The 26430-nt window shown below is 59.6% G+C and overlaps 2 protein-coding genes across 2 annotated transcripts; one reads left to right on the plus strand and one right to left on the minus strand.

The window, feature by feature from the left end:
- Nucleotides 1–7885: 7885 nt before the first annotated feature.
- Nucleotides 7886–12046, minus strand: LURAP1 (leucine rich adaptor protein 1; the record flags this gene model as incomplete). The annotated part of the gene is made up of 2 exons (XM_084291420.1): nt 7886–9438; nt 11858–12046. 2 exons carry the CDS (start codon nt 12044–12046, stop codon nt 8791–8793), a joined length of 837 nt encoding a protein of 278 aa, XP_084147546.1. The 3' UTR covers nt 7886–8790.
- Nucleotides 12047–12327: 281 nt separating this feature from the next.
- On the plus strand, nt 12328–26017 carry POMGNT1 (protein O-linked mannose N-acetylglucosaminyltransferase 1 (beta 1,2-)). The gene is made up of 22 exons (XM_084291493.1): nt 12328–12444; nt 12784–12968; nt 13997–14105; nt 14426–14541; nt 14726–14791; nt 15250–15363; nt 15986–16103; nt 16396–16494; nt 16956–17083; nt 17333–17403; nt 17651–17726; nt 18661–18744; nt 18892–18933; nt 19148–19206; nt 19634–19706; nt 19991–20119; nt 20449–20574; nt 20727–20791; nt 22855–22899; nt 23071–23206; nt 23439–23548; nt 23683–26017. Exons 2-22 carry the CDS (start codon nt 12858–12860, stop codon nt 23783–23785), a joined length of 1980 nt encoding a protein of 659 aa, XP_084147619.1. The 5' UTR covers nt 12328–12444; nt 12784–12857; the 3' UTR covers nt 23786–26017.
- Nucleotides 26018–26430: the final 413 nt, after the last annotated feature.

Genomic DNA, 26430 nt, shown 5'->3' on the forward strand with positions numbered 1-26430 from the left:
CGGAAAGCAGCTTAACTCAGAGCTGCCGGAGACAGCAAGTGCCGGCTTGGCAAATTACAAGGCTGTCGCCAACGTAGGGAGCGCCTAATTACTGCAATCCTCGGGAATCAGCCCGCCCTCCCTCCTCCAGCCCCAGCGGTTCGCTGCAAATCGCCCTTATTGAAACGCAAAATAAAGAAAAGGGAAAAAAAAAAAAAATTAAAAAGTTTGACTCGAAACAAAGCAGTTGCCATGGGGACTGCAGCGCGGGTGATGCCCGAGGAAGGCACGGCGCCGTCTGCAAGGGAAGGAGCTGCGGCTGTGCGTGGGAGCCCGTGCTCCGCCGTGTCCCCCGGGTAAACCGAGGTCTCCTCTGTCTTGCTGATCCCTACGGGACACCTTGCCCAAATTCCTTTGGGAATGGTCCCAAGGCAGAGGCAGAGCAGGCTCTGGGGGGACAGAGCTGTTGGTGGCTTTGGGACTGCTCAAAACCCCGAGCTGTCCTTGCAGCGGGGTCCCTCCTTCCTTTACCCTCTTGCCCAGTAGCTGGATTTTTGTTTTCCAGCCTTATCTCAATCCACCACGTTTTTTGGGCTTCTTTAGGAAGCCGTCTCCTCGAACAAAAGAAATCTTGCATGAACGTCGCGTGGCTGCAAATAGCTGCTGGTGACCCTGCAGGGAGCTGGGCTCTGCCTTTCATCGCTCCCCCGCAGATCCGCAGGGCCCCTCGGGTCAGGAGACAGGGTCAGGTTGCCCTCCGTGCCCCTATATCGCTGCTAACCCGCCCCTGGCACTCCCCCCGCCTCAGTTTCCCCTTTGGGGTGTCTGTCCTGCTGCAGGGATGGATACCCATGACCTGACGTCCATCTGTCCGGCTGTGGCCAACTCCTGCCCCACTGCAGACCCATGGGTCAGGACCTGCTGCCAAAAAGGAGACACTTCTGCTCCCGGCGCTGGAACCAAGGCTTTTTTAGCAGCTGTTTTCACACCCAGCTCCATTTAAAGCAAATACAACCCGAGCACGAGGTTGATTGTTCATCTAACACATTTCCCCTTCCGCTGCTGGTTTCCATCTCTGCGGGGAGCGTGAACATCTCACCCGCTGGGTTGCATTTCAATTTCAGCCCTTTCCCTGCTCCTTCTGCTCCTCTCCTGACCCCAATTCTCACCCTGGTGAGAAACCCCTGCTCTATCGAGGTCGCAGCCAGACCCATTTTCATGGCATCTATCATAGAGCACAGCACAGATGTCACAGCTCTAACATCAGAGCGAAAGTGCCTCTAATAGGGTCAGATTCAAACTAATTACAGAGAGAGAACAAGGGCTTTAGCCCTCTGAAACCAGCCTGAGTGGCTGTGCGGGCTCCCTGCAGCATCCCCAGAGTCCCACGGCTGGGATGCTGCCTCGCACCGAGCCAGGGAGCACAGGGCACTTTGTGCCACGTCGCTCAGCTATTTAGGGAGCGACGCCGTCCCGCAGCTCCCAATGTGGCAGGACTGCCCTATCTCCGCTCCCCAGCTGCTCTGGATCAATGGCTCTGCATCGATCCCCCCCCAGCGCCGCGTTTCCACCCTGCCAGGCTCCAGCAGGCGCCGATGGGAGAGCAGGAAGGGGGCTGAGAGCCAGGTGCTGCTCCCCCAGCCTGGCTGGAAGGTCGCTTTGTCCCTTTCTCTTTGATCTGGGGTGTTCATGGGGGTGTTGGTGCATGCCTGTGTGCCCTGAATTTGCAGCCTGGCCCCTGTTAGGGGGGCTCCTGTGTGTGTGTGCAAGTGCTGCAGCCCGGTTTCCTCGCTTCCTAGCTGGCCCATGTGTAAATGTGAAGGTTGACTTTGCTCCAAAATGGGATTTTGTTTTCCTCTTGGTGGCAATTGTGTTCATTTTACGTTGCTCATGTGCTAAAAATTTATGTGATGGAGAGAGAAATACCCATCATGATGCTAAGGGCTTTACCACCTACCTTCAGCCTGTAAGCACCGTACCCTCAGCTCCCGGCTGCTCAGCACCCTTCATGAGCTGGTTACAGACCCTACTGCAGTATTTATCATAGGAGATTTCTAACTCGTGCTTACATATGATGTGAGGTTCAGCACCCCATCCCCATCCCCATCTCCACCCCATCCCCATCCCTACACCATCCCCATCCCTATCCCCATCCCAACCCCATCCTAACCCAATCCCATCCCCATCCCAACTCTATCCCCATCCCAACTCCATCCCAACTCCATCCCCATCCCAACCCCATCCCCAACCCAAAAATCCCCTGCCAGCTCCACGCGGGGCCTCGCTGCCCTCCCCGGCTCCCCCCCTCCACACACGGCAGGACACCGCAGCTACAGGCCGCAAATGGCCACAAATAACGTGTAATTGTGTAATTACTTCACTCCTTACTTACACAGTCAAATCATAAAGGCATCGCAGTAAATACCCTCTAATGACAGCCTAATTACATCTTCCTGCAGATTACCGGGTAATTAGATCCAGCAGGCTCCAGAAATAATTCCCAGGGAAGCGGCGGTTCGGATTAGCGCGCACAATCCTGCCCGCACGCACCCGGGGAGCAGACCGAGCGCCAGCCAGCGACGTCCTCTCGGGAGAGGAAGTGCTGAGAGCCTTTTGCTGAGCCCTCCCGGTGCTCTCCACAAAAATCCCCTGCATTTCTCCCTTTACCACTGCCGTGTCCTGCTCTTGCGTCTCGTGCTGCCCACACGCATCCCTGGGGGCTCGCCACCCGGCCACCAGGTGCCACCTCCCCTTGCCCACAGGTGCTCAGTAATATTTTCTTCTCCTCCCGTTGCCTTCACACCCTCTGCATCCTACAGCCCCCGGGATGCTTTGGGACCCCTCACCCAACTCTCTGAACCCTGGGCTGATTCCTCATCCCCAGGTCTTCCCGGCCAGGCCGGCTCCCACCGGAGTTTTAGCGCTGACGTCAAGGAAAGCGTGCCGAGGGCTTTAATAGTATTTGTGGGAGGCAAGCTCGTTACTGCCTGCCAGCTCCTCGTCACGCCAGGCAAGGGCTGCAGCTGTCCCAGGTGCTCATAGGGGCAGGGGACACCCACCCCTCTGCTCCCCCATGGTGGGCTTTGACTCAACTGTGTCTTCAGCCCTCATCGTACCTGAGACACTGCCCAGCTCCTCCCTACGTTGCTGTGATCCTGTTCATCCCTCACCCTTTCCACCCCTGTTTGGTCAGACTAGGAATTGGGGACCAAATATCCATCCCAGAGAGCATCCTGGTCCCCCTTGGAGATGTTTCCGCTGCCACTGTGCCCTCCCCAGCCCCAAGAACACCTCTCCCCTCACCTGGGTTTCTCCAGCTTTGCTTATCCCATTTCTGGTGCTCTCACCACCCCATAAATAACGGGTATTTGGGAAGCAGCAGCATCTGCCTCCCCCAAACCACAGCCCCTCGTGCTGCAGGGGACGTCCTGGTCACAGCACCATCCAGCAGCGACCTCTGGGCTTTGGGGGAATCAGTAACCCCAGGTGCGAGCCATGTCCCCAGGGCAGCCCTACAGCACCCAACGGGGGTCCCAAGCCCTGGTGTGGCTCTCATGGTGCTTGTGTCCCCGGCCACAGCTCCCAGCTGCTGTCTCAGCCCATTTTGCCTTACTTATTCCAGCTGCAGCCACATCCGAATGTCACACGGTTACTTTACCATCCCCTCCATTTTTGACAGCCAAAAGGCACGGCACAAAGCACCTCGTCTTCCTGTGCCAGGAGCCCAGATGCACACTCTGCTTCGGAGACGCTTAGTTTTAATTTTCAGGATTAGCAGCGTGATTTCATTTGCCTGGGCCAGGAGGGCTTCCAGAAAGCGGCAGCTTGAGAAACAGCACAGTGTGGAGAAAAGCAAAAAATAAATAAATAAATAAATAAAAAATAGTGGCAAAAAGCCAATATAATGGTTTTGGGATGGTGGGAGGGTGAGGGACCCTCCTGGGTGTTAGCACCTGGAGGTGGAGATGTGATGGAGGATGGGGATGGAGGATTTCCTAACGGGCACGCTGGGTTTCGACTCCGGGAACACCCCGAAATAACCAGGCTCTCCTTTTCTGCTTTTCCCTCCTCCGTCCCCAGACTGGATCTTCGGCCCCAGCCCGGACGACAACAGCAACAAAAGCGACGTCAACTGCATCAGCAGCAGCCTCCACGAGATGGGCGAGGGGCCCGAGGCGCCGCGGCGCCGGGACCGCCAGCCCCACGACGTGGCCATCACCATCGGCGAGACCTGCCAGCTGCCGCAGCAGACGTGACCGGCGGCACGGGACGCGTGGCACGGATGGGGAAGGACCAAGGGAAACGTCTCCGTGGTCCCCTCTCGCCACCGGCAGGACCGTCAGGGTGGACAGACGGGTGCTGCTGTCCTGCAGAACCCCTCACAGGGATGGGTGGCAGGGGGACAAGCAGAGGGGGCGGCTGTCACCGTGCCGTGGGGGCGAAGCGCTCCTCGTCCCCACTGTGCCAAGCCCTAAGGACATTGCTGGGGGGGGCAAGAGGGCTCGGTGATCCCACCCCAGTGGCTGCCTGTGGGTCCGTGCCCTCCTTTTCTTCCCTGTGAGTTGTGAAAAGGCAGCTGGAGAAACGCACCGAGGGGACGGAGCTGGAAGAGGGACACGGCAGGGAGGGGACGGGTGGCGCTTTGGCACGCCCTTGTCCTGTGTTATGGGGACGGGGTGGTGAAAAGGGCAAAGGAACAGGCAGCAGACAAGGAGAAATGGGGGTGTCCACCCAAATCCCCGCTCGCAGCCCCCCACGGCCTCCTCGTCCCCCCTGCCGTGCTGTCTGTCCCCTGAGGTGGACGGATGGACGGACAGGGCCCCACCTGCAGCCAACCCAGCTCTTTGGGGTGCGGGGGGTGGGGGGAGGCCAAAATAAATGAATAAATACGCCTGGGGGCCTGATCCTGGTCAAAGGCAAACGGTCCGGCCTGAGGCAGCCGGGGCACCCCGTAGCAGGGCCAGGGCCTCATCCAGGACCTCACCGGCCCCACAAAAGCAGTGATAGGGCTGTGGTGCCACTACTGGGGGTGCTGGGGGGAGATGGGGGCTGTTCTGTGTGGGCTGGGGGTGTCTCTGCTCCCCTAATTCTGTGTGTGTGTGTGTGTCCCTTCCCTGTGAGGTGGGGATATCCCTGCCGGGCCCACCACGCATCCACCGACCCTCAGGAAGGATTTGGGGTCCTGGGGAGGTGCCGGCCCTATTGGGCCCCAGGAATGGGGTGGCAGCAAGTGGGTTGGGGAACATGGGAGGGTCCCAGAGGGACAGGGTCTAGTTTGGGCTGGCTGGTTTCCTCCTTCCCCTGCCTGTTCAGCATCATGGGGCTGGGTATTGGGGTCTCCCAGGTCACTTGTGGCCAGGTCCCTCTGTCACCCGCTGTCCTCGGAGCGGGATGTGAAGGAAGGAGCCAAGCTCCCTCCTGTGGCCGCCAGCTCCTTCCAGGCCTCCTGAAGCCCGGACCCCTCCATGCGAGCCTGGCGGAGCAGCAGGACGGGGCTCAGGACCCCAAAAATGTGGCAGAGAAGGAAAAAGGACAAGGCTGGCCTGCGAAGCACGCAGCAGAAACTGTGCTGCGCCCCCGGGGTCCCCAGTGCGTGCCCCACACCAGAGCTGCAAGGGCAGGGCTGGCACCTGGGCCTCCTGTGCTGTGCCCCTGGGGACGAAAAACATGAAATGGGGCAGAAGAGGGTGCTCGGGAGGGGGGTACCCATGTCCCCACCCAGGGGACACAGCCAGCTGTCACCACGAGGGGTGGCCGTGCAGCACGGGGACATCTCCAGAGGTCCCCAGCCCGCACCCAGCATGTTTTAACCCGCTGCTGTTCCTGCTTTTGGTGCTCGCAGAGGGTGTCCTTCTATCCAGCAGATGTCCTTCTATCCAGCCCCCAGGAGCGGGGCAGCACGGGAAATCCTGCCAGAGGCCGTGCAGCCCTTGCTCGTGCTGATTTTCCCCCGGTCCTTATCTCCCACGGCCTCTTTGCAGCGTGTTTACTGTAATTTTCCCTTTAAACGCCCCGTGGAAAAAACAACAGAGGCGTGCTTTTAGGTCAGGCTGGGCTAAGACGATAAAAGCAGATTAATTTCTCAGAGGAGCAACGCAGATTTTTGTTCCTCTCCCCTCCCACCGGGGACCTGAGCGGGGTTGGTGGGCAGGAGGTGGTGAGGAGGTGACCCCAAAAGGCCAGGGGGTGCCCGTGGTCACCCAGCCTTTGGTGTCACCCTTGGGGGGGCATTGAGCAGGGTGTCCCCAGCCCCATAAGGGAATGGGGGGAACATTTCCTAAGTGACAGGTCACAGGGGAGGAGAAGGTGGCACATCTGGAGCATCTTCCCCAGGGAGGCACAAGGCAGAGAACCGAGCCAGGAGCCCAAACCCACAGCCCGTCCTCGTCCCTTCATCCCAGCAGATGCCTGCAGAGCTGAGACCACAGGAAATTTGGGTACCAGGGCCAAATGCAGACCCAAGCTGGGAACATCCACACGCTGGGGACAGGCTGGGAAGGGGTCCCTGCTGCAAGATGCTGCCAAACCCAGGAATGCAAAGGGGTCCTGAGCATGGAGAGAGGCAGGACCGGGGAGTTTGGATATGGGACTGGTGTCCCCAGGGGTTCACCGCTGTGCTCAGAGCAGTGCCAACATTTCAGCCTCCCCAGGAGCCCAGCCCTGCCACCGAAACACAGCCGCAGCTCCCCACCAAGGGTTACAGCAGCGGGGAGGGCCGGGAGCTGTGAGGCATGGGCAGAGCATTTGCTGCGGGGGCCAGAAGGGATTTTTGAGATGCCGAGGAGCCTCCGCCGAGGTCCCACGCTGAATGTTTTGCAGCGCAGCCTCACGAGCAGAGGCAGATGGGTTCGGGGAGGAGGGACGGGGATAAGGGAGCGCAGCCGGCACGGCGGGCGCACCCGCTTGCACTGAGCACAGCAGCGTGCCTGGGTCACCCCACAAAGCACAAAGGCAGCAGAAAGCAGGGCTCTGCCAGCCCGTTTGGACCCATTATGCCTAGACTTTCTTATCTCTCCATCCCCAAGCTTGTGCCGGAGGCAGGGCGGTGGCGGGGAGGTGCAGGACAAGCCGGTGCTCGCACGCGGCACGGAGCCGGCTCGGGTGCATTTTCCAGCAGCCCCAAATCGCAGCGTTTTCCTCCCAGAAAACGCTGGATGCCACCCCTCAGACCCTGGGACCCGGCACCAGGCTCTTCCCTCCCTGGGAAAAGGTGATTTCCTCACAAGGGTTGGTGTAAGTTATTAAACGGCCACAGCACTTAGGGGCCAGGCCCTTTTGGGGGGCACGCAGGGAGGGGAAAGCCCAGGGGACTTTTTAACAGCTCTCCTCGCTGGTTATTAAAGCGTTTTACTGCCTCATTAAGGCAGCCTAATCTCTGTGTCTATCTAAAAAGAAAGAATTGGCTGGCTGGTGGTGTTATACCACAAGGTGGGCGTTTTTCTGGCACTGGCTCAGCTCCTGCTTTATCTGCTTGTTTCCCTGCCGGGTCCCAGCACCAAAGTGCCCCATGACGGAGCCTGCCCCCACCCACAGGTGCTCTGCAGCCCCCAAAGCCCCACCTGGCAGCGAGGCAGACATCCCTCGGGAGCTTCTGGGATGTGATGGCTCTCATCAGCCCTCCCTCCATCTCCGAGGTCTGGATTTGGGGGATCTCCTATTCCGGGGGCTGTGGGTAGCAGGGACAGGCAGGCTGGCCCCAGGGCATTCCCAGCAGGGGTAGGAGCCCCCCCCAACACCTCTGTGAGCTCCCCAAAGCACCAACAGTGCGGCCTTGGAGAAATGCAACCATTTATTAAGCCAGCTATTTTTGTCAACAGCGGTTTCAGCAATGCCAGAGGACTTTAGGTTCCCCCCTAGGGACCCCCAGCGGGGTCACAGCATGCAGGGCTCGAGGGAAAGCCAGGGACGCCAGCCTCGGGGGACGTGGTGGCTACGCGGGGGGAAGCCAGGAGCAAGGTCTTTGCCAGGATTCAGCTCACAGATGGAGGGGAAAACCTGCGCCGAGGCAAGCAGGCGGCTGTCGCAGCACCCAGCTGGGGACGGGAGCTTCCAGGCTCGTTCCCCCACCCCATGAAGCTGTGGGATGCCGAGGTCCTTCCCCACATCATCTGTTGGAGGGAGCAGATCCTGCTCCAGCATAAGCCATGCTCTGCAAGCCAGGGGTGCTGGGGGGCACAGCGGGCGGGCACTGAAAGGCACGGGAAGAAGCCAAGGGCACAGAGGGCATCTCCGGGGCAGGGGCACTGCAAATCCACACTGGTGGAGGAGCCTCAAAACACATCAGGAAACCCCCACTTTGCTCTGCCCTTCTGCAGGCACGCAGGGAAGGGAGATGTGTGCCGAAATCCCTCCTCTGCAGGGCACCGAGAGAGCCCCACGGAGCAGCCACGGTGCCCACCCCACCACATTGCAGGGCACTGAAACCTCCTGCCCCTCCGGGGAAGGGGATTTTGGCATCGACCACGTGCTGCGGCCCCAAATCCTGCAGGTCAGACCGGAGGGATGCTGGCCTTGGAGAGGGCGATGGAGATAAGCACGTCCAACGGGGGTGCTCAGCTCACCCCAGAGCAAAGGATTAATTTTAGGGGGACCCACCTCATCCTCCCTCCCCACAAACTGCCCACGGGGCGGGCAGCCCGCACCCGGCCCCTCCGAGCTGCATCCCTACGCGGGGGGCTCGGAGGGACGAGGGGCCACCCCCCAGCCACCCCGACCCCCCTCCCAGCCACACCACGCTCCCGAGCGGGGCCGAAGGAAGCAGAGCAGGTGATGAGGGGAGCGGGGCCGGGGGCGTGAGGAGCAGCAGAGGGGCTACAAGAACGTCACGTCGTCCTGGGACTGCAGCCAGCGCCAGTGGGCGTCGTACTCCGCATGCAGTTTGCTGCTGAGCTTGCAGTTCTCCGAGTCACCCTCGGCTTTCCGAGCCTTCCCCATCCTCTCCCCGGCCCCCGCTGGCATTTTGGGGTCTTTGCCCGGTTCCAAAGGGCCGGGCTGCTTGCCCAAGTACCCGTTGGCCACTTGGAGCTCCTTGGCAAACCGCTGCTGCTCCGGGGCGAGGTCTCCGGGGGCCCACTCGTGCTCCGCTTTGCCCTTTTCCATCTTCCCGAGAGCCTTTTCGGGGTCCATCCTGCCCCAATCCTGCTCGGCTCTCGCCGGGGCTCTGACGGGAGGCTCGGGGGCGTGTTGCGAGTACTCGTCCAGGTCGTCAGCCAGCGTGTCCAGGTAGCTGCCGACCGAGATGCTGTCCAGCTTGTCGGGGAGGGGGTCCTGCAGGCTGTCCCAGCTGCCCCGCCGCGAGGCCGCCTGGCTGCCCGCCAGGCTGTACTGGCTGCTGGCCAGGCTGCTGCCGCGGCTGGGCAGCGCGCTGCGCTCCTCCAGCAGCCACTTCACCGCCTCGATGCCCTCGTTCACCAGCACCAGCTGCTGCAGGATCTTCACGTCCACCGCCCGCAGGTAAGCCTGGGTTTGGGGTGGGAATGGGGGGAGAGATGGAGAGGACGGCTCAGCGGGAGCACGGCACGCTTCGCCCTCCTCCATCCACAGCCCCCGGAGATCTACAGCCCCAAATTTCAGCCCTGGGGTCCTGTCTGAGACTTGGGGACCCCGTTATCAAGGATTAATAACTCGTGGCACCCACGCAGCCAGCCCCATCCACAGGCAGCCCCATGGGGATGAGGACAAGGAAATAACTGTGGGCACAGGGGAGGGTCCAGATCTGAGCCCAGAGCAACCCCTGGATGCCCAAAACCCAAATCCCTCCCCAAAATCCCAGCCAAACATCACCTTTTTTTTTGAGATGCAAGAAAAATCAGACCCAAAGCATCCATCCTGGCCCTTCTTTGCACACAGCCTGGAGCCGTGGTGGGGGTACCACGGGGTTACGGGGTCCCTATCGCCGATCCCACCCTGCGGGGCCGGGGGAAGCTCTGCGCAGAGCTCCCGCAGCAACATCTGGTTTCCTAACGGGAAGCCCGGCGTGCCAAGACATTCCTGGCCCTACGATACTCGCCGCCGAAAGCCACTGGATTTCCCCTGCGCGGGGAGGAAATATTTTGCCAGGAAAGGGAATAAAAAGGCAAAAAGGGGGGGGAGAAAGGGAGAGAAACCCAGGTAGGGGCGGCCGGTGCGAGGGGAGCTGTGGGCACAGCATCTCCAAAAGCAAATCCCAGCCGGAGGTGTGGGAGCTGGTGAGCCCAGCCCAGGGAAAAGGTGCCCCGAGCGTGCCCCGCGGGTCTCAGGGGAGCCCCAGCTCCGCTCCCACGGCTGGCACCGGGACAAAGGCGCCGGGGGAAGGAGCCTGGGAAAGCTCCGGACAGAGATTTCGGCACGCGACGCCTCGGAGGATGCAAAGGAAAAGGGCAAACGCCTATAGGGACCCGACACCGACCCCCTGCCCCTCCCCAGACCCATCGGGCTGGATTTTTTTTTTTTAAATAAATAAATTCTGAAGGGATGAGAGCGCTGCAGCCAGCCCAGACTGGGGCAGGAGCCAGCTGCGAGCTGCAGAAACTTCCTTTCTAGGCAAGTTATTTCACAAACCGCCTCCGACGGACTTCTCCGCACGCTCCCAAAGCAGCTGGCCTTGGCACGGGGGGGGATGCGCTGGACGAGGCAGCCCGGGAGCTCCTGATGTCCCCCAAAATTGCGTTTTTCTCCGCCACATCCAGCTGCAGCGGGTGGAGAGGTGAGGGGGGAGCGGGGCTCTGAGGCCAGAAGCCACCCCAAACTAAGGGATGGGTTGGTGATGAGGGATGCTCCCCAGATTTGGTGTCCCTGGCTGGTCTGCTGCGATTTCGGGCCAGCCTGAACCCTGCTGCTGCACCCCTGCAAGCATCCAGGTGAGGGCAACGTGGAAGGACACCGAGATCCTACAAGATCCTACAAGATCCTACAAGATCCTACAAGATCCTACAAGATCCTACAAGAAGCCAGCTGCCCCATAGGTCCCTGTCCCTGCAAGTGTTGACCGTGATGCCCAGTGCATGGCACGGGACTAGGGGACACAGGACACCCCATCCCATCCCATCCCATCCCATCCCATCCCATCCCATCCTATCCTCCTGAAATGTCCCTTCCTAAAAGGGGGCAGCGACCCAGTAGGGTCACAGCCCCATTTGTCCCTCCCCAGCACCGACGGTGCTGGCGTTTTCTCCCTCCAGGACCGACAGATTTGGGGCAACGGGAGGAAATCAGCCAAAAGCTGTGGGGACGAGGCTGCAATTAGGATTTCCACCCTGCCAAGCGCCACCTCCGTCCCCAAGGGCACCAAAGGGCAGCCCAGCAGCGGGGCAGGATGCTCTCCTCGCCCCTAAACCCTCTCCCCGTCCCTCCCACGGGCGGGATCGTTCCCCTGAGGACAAAACAACCCATTTGGGTCGGGGAAAATGTAGGATTTCGCTGCCTCCTCCCCTCGCCGCCCACGCCGGGCGAGCCTCGGCTGCGGCGGGGGGGGGCCACGCGTGGCGCTGCGCCCACGGGGGGACATTTCGGGTCCTGCTTGGGGACCGGGGGCTATGGGGACGGGGCGGGGGGGCGATGGGGACCCCCAGATCCCGGCTGCCCCCCGGTTTTGGGGGTGCGGGTGGCGGGGCTGCGCGGGGCGGGGACGGGAAGGAAAAGCGCCCAGCTCGGTGCTGAGAGCCGGGGGTTATAAAACGCGGCCCGAACCGGGCACCGGGCTCTGGACCTTCCCCCCCGGCTCACAGTGCAGCCACGCAGCCCGGGGGCACCGGGGCCGCCCGGTTCCACCCCCGAGGCCTCCCCACCGCCCCTCCGGCGGCACCGCCCCGCCGCTCCCACCGCTCCCGGGGGGCTCCCTTCACCCCCCGTTCCCTACCGAAACGCCGCTCCCCACCCCAGCGGGGTGCCCGGCACTCACCAGCTCCAAGCGGAGCGCCCGGAGGCGGTCGGCGAGCGGCGGGCGGGCTCCGCGAACCGGCACCGGCAGCGGCAGCGGGAGGGGCGGCTCTGCCCGCAGTCCCCGCAGCAGCCCGGCGGGCGGCCGGCGGCCCAGCTTCCCCGCCAGCTCCCGCAGCTCCGCGGGCAGCGCCTCCCCAACGCCCTCCATGCGGGCGGCACCGGGCGGCACCGGGCGGCGGCCCCGGGCGGCGCTGTCACCGGGGACACGCCCCCTTCCCCTCAGCCACGCCCGTTTCCCCCTAAGCCACGCCCACTTTCCCCTAAACCACGCCTCATTTCCCTAAACCACACCCTCTTTTCCCTAAACCACGCCTACTCTCCCACAAACCACGCCCACTTTGCCACAAGCCACGCCCTCTCGTCCACAAACCACGCCCCCTCCCGCCGCAGCGGTGAAGGGGGCGGGGCTACGCGAGGCCACGCCCCCCCGTCTCGCGGCGCTCTGCGGCGCCGGAAGCGGCGCGGCCCCGCCGGTGCTGAGGGGGCGGCGGCGGCGCCCAGCGGGGCGCGGAGCGGAGCGGGCCCGGCCCCGGCCCCCGGCTCGCCGTGAGTAGCTCCGGGACGCGGCCCCGTGCCCAGAAGGGGCTTTGAGGTGTCCTCACGCACCCCACAACCGGCACCGGGAGGCCTGGCCCCGCCGCACGCCTCTTGAGGCCTCCTCCGGGCCTCCCCGGCCTAGGCCTCGGGCCTGGTCGGCGCAGCGCGGGGGGGTTGGGGCCTACCCGCAGCACTGGGGGGGGCCCTCAGGAGGCCCTGGGGGCGGGGGGTTCTCCTTGCTCCCCGTACAGGTGGTTTATTGGGGTGAGGAGGGGGTGAGGGGGGCTTCCAGGCTCTGTGCAGGGGAGGGGGCTTGGGCCTCAGCCTGTGCCCACCCCGTCCCCGCAGGGAGCCCCCATGGACCCGCGTGAGGAGCCCAGCGCCTCCTCCTGACCTTCGGCCCTCCCTCCGCCCCCGTGACGATGGAGGAGTGGAAGGCCAATGCCGCCGCCAAGCCCCACAAGAAGCGGAGCTGGTACTTGGCCTGGAAGTACAAGCTCATGAACCAGCGGGCGCTGAGGAAGCTGTGCCAGGTGAGCCGCCCGGGGTGGGTTAGGGAGGTGAATCTGGGGGGTTTGGAGGCTCGTGGGGCAGCTGCACGGGTGGAGGGGGGTCTGACAGGAGGCCTGGATGACCTGACATGCTGGGGAAGCCAAAGCTGCTCCTAGAAAATCCACCCCAGTGGCTTTTTGCTCCTGCATGAAGGGGTCTGCTACATCTAACAGCACCTTCCAGCTGCGAATGGATCATTAAGTGGATAAGGCAGAAGATAAAGCTGTTCAGGCTTCCTTGGGAGACTTAGCAAAAAATCACGCTCAGCTGATTCCTTCCCTCCTGGTTCTGTATGTGTACTGAGTGCAGTAGGGCTCTGCCCACAGTGGGAAACCATTCCTGCCAGGTGATTTGCAAACCAAGTCTTGGTATAAGGTGCAACAGGCAGACAGAAAACAGGACTGAGTAACAGGATCTTGTGCCCTAGAGGCAGCTGCTGTCTATGACAGCCACGAGCCTGCTCACCTGTACCACAGAACTGCTAATCTGTAGTTGAGCTGCCATCCTGGGGGACATCTGGGGGTATAAGGACAGGGAGGGTTTGCCCATGGGGCTGCACAAGTGGAGCTATTCCCACAGTGAGTGGAGCGTGGTGAAATTTAGCAGTCAGTGACTGAGGGAAGGAGAAGGGGAAGGTTTTGTGTTTTCCTGGGGGGATAAAGGCTCATGAGGGCTCCCTGAGGAAGGAGACTGTTCAGGGTCTCTGGGATGAGGCCCAATGTTTTGGCCTCATTGGCAGGCGCTGCTGGCAGCTCTGTGGCAGATCAACCTTGCAGGCTGATCATTTCCCACCACTGGATGTTCGTGGTCCAAGTCTTCCTGTCTTAAAAAAGGTCCTCTGGGTGTGGAACAGTTTCTGCTTTACTCTGTGTCTGAAAAAGAAGGAAGGGGGCAATGGTACTGAAGATCCCTTGGGAGATCTCTTTGGGGTGCCCTGCAGGTCTGCCAGGGAGGTGGCCTGATTTTTTGGTTGCTGCAAGTTGCTAACACAAAGCATCCTGCATTGCAGACAGGAGCTGTCCTCTTCCTGCTTGTAACTGTGATCGTGAACATCAAACTGATCTTGGACACCCGGCGAGCTGCTTATGAGGAGGAAGAGGAGTCTGCACAGGATTACGGTGAGGGGCAGGAAGTAATTCCTTAGGTCTGGGGAAACATGACCAGCTACAGCATGAAAGACAGGTCTGCGCCTGTGGGTTTAACAAAAAATAGGAAAGGATGTTGACATTCCTGGTCTGACTGCTCAGGGCTTCAACTCTTCTGGCTGCAGAGGTCTGCAAGGGGGCAGACCTGTTGCTCTGTTGGATTTCCTTCACTTGCTTTCCCCTTAGGTTCTGACCCATGGCTTGGGGAGCTGGGGTGCCTGGGGGGTTTGGCTGGGCTCGGGCCAAGCCAGAGGTGCTTGGGCTGGTTGAGACTGGGCTTTCTTCCCCTGTAGATGATGAGCTGCTGAACGTGGAGGTCCCTAGGCACCCTGTGAGCAACAAGAAGGTGTTGGATGTCGAGGTGTACTCCAGCAGGTCAAAGGTCTACGTGGCTGTGGATGGAACGACGGTGAGCGGGAGGATGGGGCTGAACGGGTGACAGTGTGGCCCCAGTCAGTGAGAGCACTCCTGTGGCTGACCAGAAGGCACAGAGAGAAACCTGCCTTGGTTTGGGGGCCCTGCTGTGCCCAATGGGCAGGGAATAAGGGGTGCTGGGAGCTGGCTTCTGGTTCTCATCTCTTCTCCACCTGCAGGTCCTGGAAGATGAGGCTCGTGAGCAGGGCAGAGGGATCCACGTCATCGTCTTGAACCAGGCTACGGTAAAGCATCGCTGCGTGGCTGCGTGGGGCTTTCTCGCTGAGCTGGGTTTGCCCTCCCTGTTTAACTGTTGGGAGTGTGAGGAGACGGGCAGCCAGGAGAGAAGACTGAATACTAGTTTGCCTCCAGATGCCAGAGTACAACACGGTGTTTCTCTGGTGCTTGCCGAGCTCAGAAAGGCTTTGACTGGTTTCCTGGGCAGTTTAGACTGGGAGAAAGGTGAACCCCGAGAGGGATGTCACTGGGGAGCAGGAAGGAGTCAAGGGGTTAACTGAAGCTGCCCCTCAGCACTTCACGTGCTACGAGAAGGCAGAACCTGCCTGGGGACTTGCTCCTTGGCATATCAAAAAATGAACTCACTGTGTTGCTCTGGATCTGAGACTTCCAGGGCAGGTTTCCGTATTCCTGCCTGTCCTGATTATATAAAATTTAAGATATGTCTGTGTTTGAATGCCAACAGGGTCACGTGATGGCCAAGAGGGTGTTTGACACCTACTCTCCTCATGAAGACGAAGCCATGGTACTCTTCCTCAACATGGTTGCCCGGGGCCGAATCCTGATCTTCACCATTAAGGTAGGTGACATTAGTGTCAACAGAAAATGTCACCTCGAATCAGGACGCCCTCAAGCTGGACACTTGAATGTCACTGGGCGTTCCCAGAGCGAAATGTCACATTCCCAGCTGTGCTGTGTCTCCCTGGTTGGACACCTCCCTCGTCCTCTCACTCTCCCTGGTTACTGCTGTGTGCCCAGGAAGGCAAAAAAAGTGTATCAGAACTTGCAGGTGTAAGCAAGGTGGAGGATGAAATACAAGGATGCAGTGGGACGTTTCCGGGTGGTGTTCTGTGCCAGCTCCAGGCTGTTGAGGGGGGGTGGGCTGTGCAGGCTCTGGGCCACTCTGTGAGCAGCACCGTGCTCCAAGGCGGCAGGTTCAGGTGTGTAAAGTGTTGGCAGACGCCGTCCCTGCTGGAGAACGGTGTGGTCTCGAGGAAACAGGAGTCCGACTCCTCTGACCTGCCCGTAGGTCGTGGTGAAACAACCGGTAGGTTTAGTGGTGTGGAGATCTTGGGAACCTGCTTTGGAATTTCTCTGGCTCAGATGTTTCAAGGGTAGGAAAGGGGCCTGTGTCTCGTTGGTATTGATGGGAGACTCTTCTGGTAGGCAGACCTCAGCTGCAGGGCTGTGTTTCCTTCCAGGATGAAGGCTCCTTTCACCTCAAGGACACAGCCAAGAATGTCCTGAAGAGCCTGGGGAGCCAAGTTGCACCGTTCCTGAGCTGGAGAGACATGTGGACGTTTGTGGGGAAGAAGGGAGGTAAGAGAGGTTAGCACTTAGCCAGGAGAGTGTTTGTAGCTCCTTCATAGGTGAAGACAAACCCAGCCCATCCCCAAAATGCTCTATGAGCAGACAACGAGTCACAGAAGAGTGGGCAGCTCCGTTTCTGGGGGTGAGGGAGGGGACAGAGGCAGAGCATTTCCCTTTAGCAGCTCCCCAACAGCCAAGGGCAGGGTGCTAAGTCACCACCCTGAGCTGCAGCTCCGCTCATGCCTTGACACGATGGGGACTGACTCTTCAAGCCTGTCCTGACGCTGTGTCCCTGCTCCAGGGGAAGTGTACGGGGAGAAGCACGCCAAGTCTCCTGCCCTCTCGACGTGGGGCGACCCTGTGCTGCTGAAGACAGAAGTCCACCTGACATCTGTGGAAGGTAGGGAAACAAAATCCGCTCTGCGGTGCTGGGTGTCTCTGGAGAACGTCTGCCCACGGTTCTTGGTGCTTTCGAGTCAGAGCCGTGGGTGTGTTAGCAGCATCCCAGAATGGCTTTAGGGCTGTTTGAGATGGGGTGATAACTTATAATGGCACCAGCTTCCCTTCTGCCTGCTTCTGTGGCTATTCCAGGTGTGATCGTAGAGAAAGGTTAGGGTGAGGGACTGGGTGCACGTTGTGGCCACTTGTCACCTCTCCAAACGAGGCCTGATCCGGTCTTTTCTGACTGTTGGCCTCAAACAAGGCCTGTTGCTGCCCCAGAGAGGCCATGCAGTGGGAGTGTGATGCTTGTTCACAGCAACAAGCACTGGTTTGGTGATAGCTGAGCCCAGGGCGAGCCATCCGAGTGGCAGCCTGGAGTACGCAGGGTGAGGAATCCTTTTTTCTCCCTGCTGCCTCCAGATGCTGAGTGCCACTGGCCTGACACGGAGCTGAACCGCCGCCGGAGGAGGTTCTGCAGCAAAGTGGAAGGTTACGGCAGCGTCTGCAGCTGCAAAGACCCCACACCCATCGAGTTCAACCCTGATCCTGTGAGTACGGGGCAGAGCAGCAGGAAGGCTCCAGGAGGGAGGGCCAGGCAGGACCACAGGCAGCTCAGAAGTAGAGCCGTGTTCCTGCACAGCAGCTGAGTGGTGATGACTGCCCTTGGGCAAGCCCTTAGCCCCTGGCAGTGTAGGAAGAAGACACTGGGGTGATGGGGAAGGGGCTGTCCTTAATACAGCGCTGACAGATTTGAACAGAAGTCTCCACGCACACTCACACACGTTTTTCTCTTCCAGCTCAAAGACAACAAAGTCTTCGACGTGCCTGTAGCTGTTATTGCAGGGAACCGCCCCAACTACCTGTACAGGTAACCGCTCCGGGGGCACAAATTGGCTGCTCTTTGCCACGAGGTCAGGCGTGGTTCAGCCCTCTTGCTGCTCAGACAACGTGGGCAAAGCTTCTGGGACAGATCCCAGGGTCCTTGGCCATGGGAAAGGGGAGAGCCTTTGGGTCCTGTGTCCTTTTCCCTACCCCCAAGGAATCCATACCCCTGCGTGGAGTGGCCTGGACCCACGGGGACCGTGCTGAGCTCAGGCCCCTCGGTTTCTCCCCAGGATGCTGCGCTCCTTGCTGTCGGCTCAGGGCGTCAATCCTCGCATGATCACGGTCTTCATTGATGGGTACTACGAGGTGAGAACACTCCCGGGGGCCCTGTAAACAGGTCTTTGGTCCCCCAAACGAGGGGATGTGGTGCTACCCTAGTCCTTAGCAGGCTATGAGCCCCTTCACCCTTCCTTCTGCTATGAGGGTGCTCCTCATCTGCTTCTTTGCAAAGTCTGGAGGCATGGAACACACTAGAGAGTCCCACTGCAAGCCTGGCTCTGTGGCAGCAGGATGTGCTCCCAGTTCTCAGGGGTGTGTTCCCAGTTGCCCAGGGCAGTTCTCCCCAAGCTATGGGGCTGGGGCAGCCGGTGTGTTTGTGCAGGCTGTTACTGCAGTGCATCAGAGTGGTTAAAGATAGCAGTAACCATTGCCATGGCAACTGGAGCAGTATCCCTCTGCTGCGAGGGGGCAGCTTGGATGCTCGTGCTGCCGTGGTGGATACCAGGAAGATGGAGAAGGTTTTGGTGGGGCCTTCTAGGAGCAGAGGTAATTCAGCCCAAGTGCAGATTAGTTCTGACCCCAGTGAGAATGTGCTTTGACAGAGAGTCCTTGGTAACTGTGGGAGGAAGTGGAGTTGGTTGTGGTCTTGATACTGAGCAGGTAGGAGGCGTTCCTGGACATACCTGTTTTGTATCTGCACTGGCCATGGGGAACTGGAAACTTGAGACCTTTTAGATATTCTTTGGGTGTAAGTTTGGGTGTTTAGAGTAGTGAGTCTAACAGAAATTTGTGGCAGGGGCTAGTGACATTTAGGGGTTGATGGGCCAAGATGGTTTGGTGAGTTCCTTGCAGTGGGGTCTTCAGCACAGCAGCAGCTGGAGCCTCATTTGCCCCCAGGAGGACAGCTACACAGAGGAGGCTGGCATGCTGCTGTTGTTCCAGGGAGCTGACGCTGTGGCAGAGGGTGGGGAGAATGTGGCTAACCCCACACATGTGAAGCCTCTCTGCGTTCCCATTGCAGGAGCCGATGGATGTTGTGGAGCTGTTTGGCCTCTCCGGAATCCAGCACACTCCCATCAGCATTAAAAATGCCAGAGTTTCCCAGGTGAGACCCTTCCCAGCCCCCAGGGGAGCTTTTCCTTGGGATGGTATTTGAGGGAGGCAGGCTTAGCCCCACATCCGTGCCAGGCTGCCCCTCCCTGTGGCCCAGGCGCTGATTCTAACACAGGCAATGATGTGTCTGTTCTTGCAGCACTACAAAGCCAGCCTGACTGCAACCTTCAACCTGTTCCCGGTGAGTGGGACCTCTGCCCTCTGTCTATCTGCTTGCCCTGGGGAGTGAGGCAGCACAGAGCTGCCCTGGGAGAGTGGCGTCTGCGATAGCCTCTGCCACAGGAGCTGGAATTGGTCCTGTGGGGCAGGGAGCAGCACAACCAGGGGGTGCTGCTTGGTGTCTCTGTTCTTTTCTGGTCCTTTCCATCCTTCTGACATCTCACCTTGCCCTACAGGATGCCAAATTTGCCGTGGTTCTGGAGGAAGACCTTGACATTTCTGTTGACTTCTTCAGGTAAAGCTGTGGGTCACTGAGATTCTGTTCAGGGGCGTTTCATTGCAGCTCTCTGGCTGCCTCAGGAGAGGCCAGGTCCCTGCCATGATGTAGCCTACCTGGCTGGGGCTAAGCAGTCCCTAACCAACAGCTGAGCTCTGCCTGCACAGAGACTGGTTATTGAATTCACTGTCCCTTGGACTTGGTGCAGGGTCACTTCAGCATCTGGAATTTTGTGGATTTTGTCCTTTTTTCTTTGTTTGTTTTTGTTTATTTTTGAGCCACTGACCTGTTTTGCACATGCACGTATGCTGACATCAGCCATTTTGGCCCAAGAGATGGGTTAAACAGTCCCAGCAGTTAGGGATGGCTCATTCCCTGGTGGAGAATTTGCGTCAGCTTGTCCGTGGGAAGGATCTGACCACGGGCTGGGCGACTCTTTCCTCAGCTTTCTGAGCCAGTCCATATACCTACTGGAGGAGGACGAGAGCCTGTACTGCATCTCAGCGTGGAACGACCAGGTGGGTCAGGGGGAAGTGATGGGGCAGGGACAGCTGTGCCCTTTGTTGTTCCCAAGTCTGGGGGCTGAGTGCTCCCTATAAAGCAGCTTTCCCCCAACACCATCAACCTAAGTGTGTCCTCAGCCCTGTACCATTCAGAAGTGCCCCTGCAAATTTCCATCCTGTGCTTCCCAGTGGCTGTGTCCATCTTCTCATGCTGGGTGTTTCCATGGGGCAAGTTTTTGCCTTTTTTTGGAGGGGTAGGGATGCATTCAGGGTGCTGACTGCTCCCCATAACGTCACAGGGCTACGAGCACACGGCTGAGGACCCCTCGCTCCTGTACCGTGTGGAGACCATGCCGGGCCTGGGCTGGGTGCTCCGGAAGAGCCTGTACAAGGATGAGCTGGAGCCCAAGTGGCCAACGCCAGAGAAGGTGAGTATCCTTAAGGGGCTTTGTCTTCTGCACCCACATTTTTGCATATTAGCAGTCCACGATCATCGCTTCATCCCTGTGGGTACAGCTCTTGGAGGGACCCTGGCTCTTCCTGAGCTTCCCCTGGGAAGGATGCCCAAGCAGGATGGATTTGGGATAGGCACTAACGTGAGGACCACGTAACCAGCCACAGAGCTGGCTGGAACAGCCCCAGCAAGCTGGGCTGTGGGGTCTGGAGCTTGTGAGGGCAGCCAGAAGGGTTCCTGTACAGCCATTTTATTGAGTGATGTCCCCAGACGTGAGCGTAAGCAGCAATTTCCCTTCTCCAGCTCTGGGACTGGGACATGTGGATGCGGATGCCGGAGCAGCGGAAGGGCCGGGAGTGCATCATCCCCGACATCTCGCGCTCCTACCACTTCGGCATCGTGGGGCTCAACATGAACGGCTACTTCCACGTGAGTGACCTCTGCCAGGGCCTGTCCTGGTGCCGAGCGCTGACCCCCGTCACCTCTCCAGGTAGTAGTGGGCATGCTTGAGGTGACGTCCGAGTGCTGCTGACTCCCGACTGAACCCTGTTTTCTTCCCATCCTCTCCCTCTTTCTACCAGGAAGCCTATTTCAAAAAGCACAAGTTCAACACGGTTCCGAATGTCCAGCTTAAAAATGTGGAGAGGTGAGTACCGGTCAGAAAAAGGTCTGGATGAAACAGTTGCATGTGCTGAGGATATCTCCCTTGTGGCACAACAACCATCGGTCACCTCCAGTCACAGCACATTGGTGCCTCTGGATGAATCCTTGCAGTGTTTTTTGTGAGGTTGCGTTCAGCTAAGCCGTGTTCCAGGGAGCCCAGAAGCAGCCTGGGTATAAAGCACCCCTCCTTCTTGTTTTTGAGACCCCAGCCCCACTGAGGGACAGCCACCTGTCCCTAATACTTGTCTTCACTGATCAGGTGCCTGATCTTCCAAGCTTGGCTTGAAGCTTAGACCTATCAAGGTGCAAGCAATCAGCCCTGTGTGGGTTTTGGCTTTGTTCTCTGTTTATTTTCTCTCAAAAACATGGATGCTTTTATCAACAGTCCTGGCTATCAGGGGAGGTTCCAATCGACTGGCGGCTAGCAAACGTGACGCCCATCTACAAGAAGGGCCGGAGGGCAGACCCGGGAAACTACAGGCCTGTCAGTTTGACCTCAGTGCCAGGAAAGCTCATGGAGCAGATCCTCCTGAGAGTCATCATGCAGCAATTGCAGGGGAAGCAGGCGATCAGGCCCAGTCAGCATGGCTTTATGAAAGGCAGGTCATGCCTGACGAACCTGATCTCCTTCTATGACAGTGTGACGCGCTGGGTGGATGAGGGAAAGGCTGTGGATGTGGTCTACCTTGACTTCAGCAAGGCTTTTGACACCGTCTCCCACAGCATTCTCCTCAAGAAACTGGCTGCTCTTGGCTTGGACTGGCGCACGCTTCGCTGGGTTAGAAACTGGCTGGATAGCCGGGCCCAAAGAGTCGTGGTGAATGGAGCCAAGTCCAGTTGGAGGCCAGTCACTAGTGGCGTCCCCCAGGGCTCGGTGCTGGGGCCGGTCCTCTTTAATATCTTCATTGATGATCTGGACGAGGGCATCGAGTGCACCCTCAGTAAGTTCGCAGATGACACCAAGTTAGGTGCGTGTGTCGATCTGCTTGAGGGTAGGAAAGCTCTGCAGGAGGATCTGGATAGGCTGCACCGATGGGCTGAGGTCAACTGCATGAAGTTCAACAAAGCCAAGTGCCGGGTCCTGCACCTGGGGCGCAATAACCCCAAGCAGAGCTACAGACTGGGAGAGGAATGGTTGGAGAGCTGCCAGGCAGAGAAGGACCTGGGAGTGATGGTGGATAGTCAGCTGAATATGAGCCAGCAGTGTGCTCAGGTGGCCAAGAAGGCCAACGGCATCCTGGCTTGTATCAGGAACAGCGTGACCAGCAGGGCGAGGGAGGTGATCGTCGCCCTGTACTCAGCTCTGGTGAGGCCGCACCTCGAGTACTGTGTTCAGTTTTGGGCCCCTCGCTACAAGAAGGACATCGAGGTGCTTGAGCGGGTGCAGAGAAGGGCGACGAAGCTGGTGAGGGGCCTGGAGAACAAGTCCTACGAGGAGCGGCTGAGGGAGCTGGGCTTGTTCAGCCTGGAGAAGAGGAGGCTCAGGGGTGACCTTATCGCTCTCTATGGGTACCTCAAGGGAGGCTGTAGCGAGGTGGGGGTTGGCCTGTTCTCCCACGTGCCTGGTGACAGGACGAGGGGGAATGGGCTTAAGTTGAGCCAGGGGAGTTTTAGGTTAGATGTTAGGAAGAATTTCTTCACTGAAAGGGTTGTTAGACATTGGAACAGGCTGCCCAGGGAAGTGGTGGAGTCACCATCCCTGGAAGTCTTCAAAAGACGTTTAGATGTAGAGCTTAGGGATATGGTTTAGTGGAGGGCTGTTAGCGTTAGGTTGGAGGTTGGACTCGATGACCTTGAGGTCTCTTCCAACCTAGAAAATTCTGTGATTTGGAGGCAGTTCAAAGCTGGCCTGACAAACACTGAAAGGTCACGTTTTTGCTGCCACGTCCTGCTAGGATGTGTGGCAGTCCCTGTTCTCCATCCATTGTCTCCAACTTGCCTTTTAGTGTTACAATGGGATAGTCTTTAATTTGGATCACTTGGGGATGGTCCTTGCTTATCAAACCCTCTGACTTTGCCTTGGTCTCTGTGCTCTGTCTTCAACAGCTTGAGAAAAGATGCCTATGAGACTGAAATTCATCGGCTCCTGGGGTAAGTGCCTGCAGGGAGGGTGGGAATCCACAGAGGACACACTGGGTGGACCAGCTAGGACAGAAAAAAGGGGTGGAGATGGCCCCAGCCACTGCTTGCGTGTGTGAAGCACCCTGCAGCGGAACAGGGAGGAAGCAGGTTGCCTTCTCACTCCCCATTCTGTTTTCTCAGTGAGGCTGAAGTCTTGGACCACAGCAAGAACCCCTGCGAGGACTCCTTTGTGCCCGACACGGAGGGCAAGGTCTACGTCATGTTCATCAAGATGGAGCAGGAAGCAGACTTCACCACCTGGACTCAGCTCGCCAAGGTGAGGCCCTGGCACAGGGCATCCTCCCCGTGCACTGATCTTGGCATTGCTAGAAAACACCTGGCTGTTTTTCTTGAGGTGGAGGTGTGCTGCCCTGACCCAGCTGCCCTTCCCTCCCTGCTGCGTCCTGGTGAGGGTGGGGTGGTGGCTCTTCCCTCGCTGGCGGACACCGGAGCGTTGCATCTGTCCCCAGGCCCTGATGCTGCTTCTTCCCTCCCTCCCCACCCCCTAGTGCCTCCACATCTGGGACCTGGACGTCCGCGGGAACCACAAGGGGCTGTGGCGGCTCTTCCGCAAGAAAAACCACTTCCTGGTCGTGGGGGTCCCTGCCTCCCCCTACTCGTGAGTATTGGGGACACAGCAACCTGTTAACACCCCCTGGCACCGTCCCCTGCCACCTGTTTCTGTCTCAGCTCGCTTTTTGGGAGCTCCTGGCGCTGCTGGTGCCAGCTCTCACCCATCCTTCTCACCCGCAGGTCCAAGAAGCCCTCCTCAGTGGTGCCCATCTACATGGAGCCCCCTGCCAAGGAGGAGGGGGCGGCGGCAGTGCCAGCAGTAGCTGCAGCAGAGCAGACGTGAGGCTGGCAGCTGGGAAGTGAGGGGGGGGCCAGGAGAGGACAGAGACCCCCCCGGTGCAGAGACTGAGTTGGCAGCAGCTCTTGGAGGCCGGTGGCTGGACGTGAAATCCCCTTTCAGGCCTCAAAACGAGATCTGGGGCTGCCTCCAGCCCCCTGTCACGATCTCCCTCTCCCTCACGCAGGGGCAGGGTGCTTCCCTGTAGACATGCCACCCCCATCGTCCCAGGAACATTTTTTTTAACACAGACTCTTTACTAATGCTGCTCCCGTTGCCCCCTGGCTGGGCAAGGTCTGGAGGAAGGCAGTGCTCAGTGGGGGCTGCGAGAGCCCTTTAGGAACACCTCTGCTCCCATTTTTGCTCCCAGGAAGGCAGCCCACTGGGCATTATTTATTAACTCTTGCCCCCGCAGCGAGCACGGTGGTGAAGAAGGGATCTTCCAGCTGCTTTCTCCTGCACCTTGAAGACTGGGTCGGACGTCTCCCTGCTTGGGCCACGGCGAATTATGGAGGCAGAAGGGAATGCTGAGGAGGAGCTGGACTTGTGGGCACGCAGGGGGCACCCTGTCCCCAGCACGAGGACAGGCGGGTGCCCCTGTCCTCCCCTGCAGTTTTGGGAGCCCCAGAGGGCTGCGGAGGGAGGAGGACCCCGCTCTGCGCCGCAGCTCAGCCCACCCTCACCCACCTCCTCCGTGGGGATTGGGGGTGAAAGTGCCTTGCAGAGCGCGATGGGAGCAGTGAGGGGGGGAAACTCCCCTGGCTGCAGAGGCAGGATGGAGCTGGGCTCTCCAGCAGCTGCTCCTGGAGAGAGGAAATGCTGCGGCGTGGCGTGGTCCTTGCCCGTGGTCCTGCACCCGGCCTCTCCTCCCTGTCAGGTACCCCAGCTCTCGCTGAGGACGGGGAGGAGATGTGCCCCTGAACCCCCCCTTACTGTGGTACGATGCCAGCAGGGATGCTGCGAGCGGATCCAGGAGGGGCAGCCTGGTTCTCCTGGCTGTGGTACGCCCTCTGCTAGAGGGAGAGGGAGGGGGTCCCCGTCCCCCTTCCTGTGCCTTAGGATGGACCCCAGGCCCCCTCCCCAGCCCCATGGTACTAACACCCCTCCCCTCACTAGGGCCAGCCCTAGTCCCCTGCTCCGTGCACCTCCCTGCTTCATCCACGAGGCAGGAGATCATTTTTCTGCCCCTTGTGCAGGGCTGCTCTGGCTCACCTGCTGTGCCAGCAGCTGGGTTTGCTGCTCAGCCCCTTCCCTACGCTCACAGGGATGGGGTGTGAGGGCTGGGCCCTGGGGTGCAGCTCCCCGTGGGCCAGGGGCTCGTCCCCTTCCTTTTCTCACTGTGAACCGAGTGCCAGGGCCCCCCGGGAGCACAACCCCAGCGCCTGCTGGGGCCTACACTACAGTAACTTATTTATTTATTGCTTGGGGGAAGGGAGCAGGAACGTAGCGTGGAGAGCCAGCAGCCCCCAGCCTGCCAGGAAGGCTTCTGCCTTGTTCCCCTGGCGCCATCCTCTCTGTTCACCTCCTCCTTCCTTGCCCAGCGTAGGAAAATAATGTTGAACCCAACAAATCTCTGCCCCAAATGGTCCCTGTGTGGGCACAGCACAGCTGTGTGTGCGCTGACAGAGGCAGGAGGTGGCACACGTGTCCCCAGGGTGCAGGGTGGCACCCTTGAGACTTCACGGTACCGGCCCCGGGGCTCGGGCTGACCCCTTCCTCGCTCTGCCACCCCCAGCACCGCCCTTCCCAGGGTGGTGGATGTGGCTGGGCTTTTTTTTATTATTTTATTGATTGTGTTTAATAGAAGCAGGTCCATTACCCGCTCTGGGGAAGGGCCTCAGCTTCCTCAGTGGGAAAGCCACTTGCTCCCCGGCGCTGCTTTGGAGAAACCTCGCTGTCGCTCCTCTCTGCTGCCCTCCCCTCAGCACCTCGCTTCCCAAGGCCCCTTTTCCCTTCACCCCAACGCCCCCTTCCCTTTTTGGCTGGCAGGACTCGGCCTGAGGCTGGGAGATGCTGGTCCCAGGGGCAGGGAATGGCTCCAGGTCAGCTCTGTGCTGCTCCCTGTCCTGCAGGGCTTGGGGCGCTTCGAGCTCCTCATCCCTTCCCTCTGCGTGTGCCGGGTGCTCCCCTTCCTCCTGCGAGGCTCCCCTTTGGCAGCTGCGGTCGGGCTGGGGCCGAGGGCATCCCCAGGGCTTTCTGAATCGAATTATTTTTTCAAGAATAAACATTGCACAGCTGCTGGGCCTTGGGTGTTTGGTCGGGGGGCTGCGTGCGCCTTGTGGGGCCGCCTGGGTGCAAGGTGCGGAGCTGTCCTTGGGGTCACAGCGACTGATGGAGGCACGAGGGAAGTCCTGCAGCTCTCTGCCACTGCTGGAAGCCTGAACCTGGGGCCTTTTGGCCCAAATCTCCTGCTTTGGGTGTGTTTCTTAAGGAACAGCCTGGCCAAGGAGGGTTGGTGGCTCTATGGCTGGTTGTCTTCTGGGTCAGCCTCCAGCAGCCTGCCCTGCGGTGCCGGTGCCAGCAGAGGTCCTCCGAGCCCTGGCAGCTGCCAGGGTTCCCTGTTTCCTCCTCAAGCTTTATCAGCACCATCTGCAGCTCCATAACCGGCACAAACTCCGACCACGGCCTGGTGCTGGGCGTGATGAGCCCCC

The sequence above is a fragment of the Netta rufina genome (assembly GCF_964035555.1).
Source record: "Netta rufina genome assembly, chromosome: 8".
Classification (NCBI taxonomy): domain Eukaryota; kingdom Metazoa; phylum Chordata; class Aves; order Anseriformes; family Anatidae; genus Netta; species Netta rufina.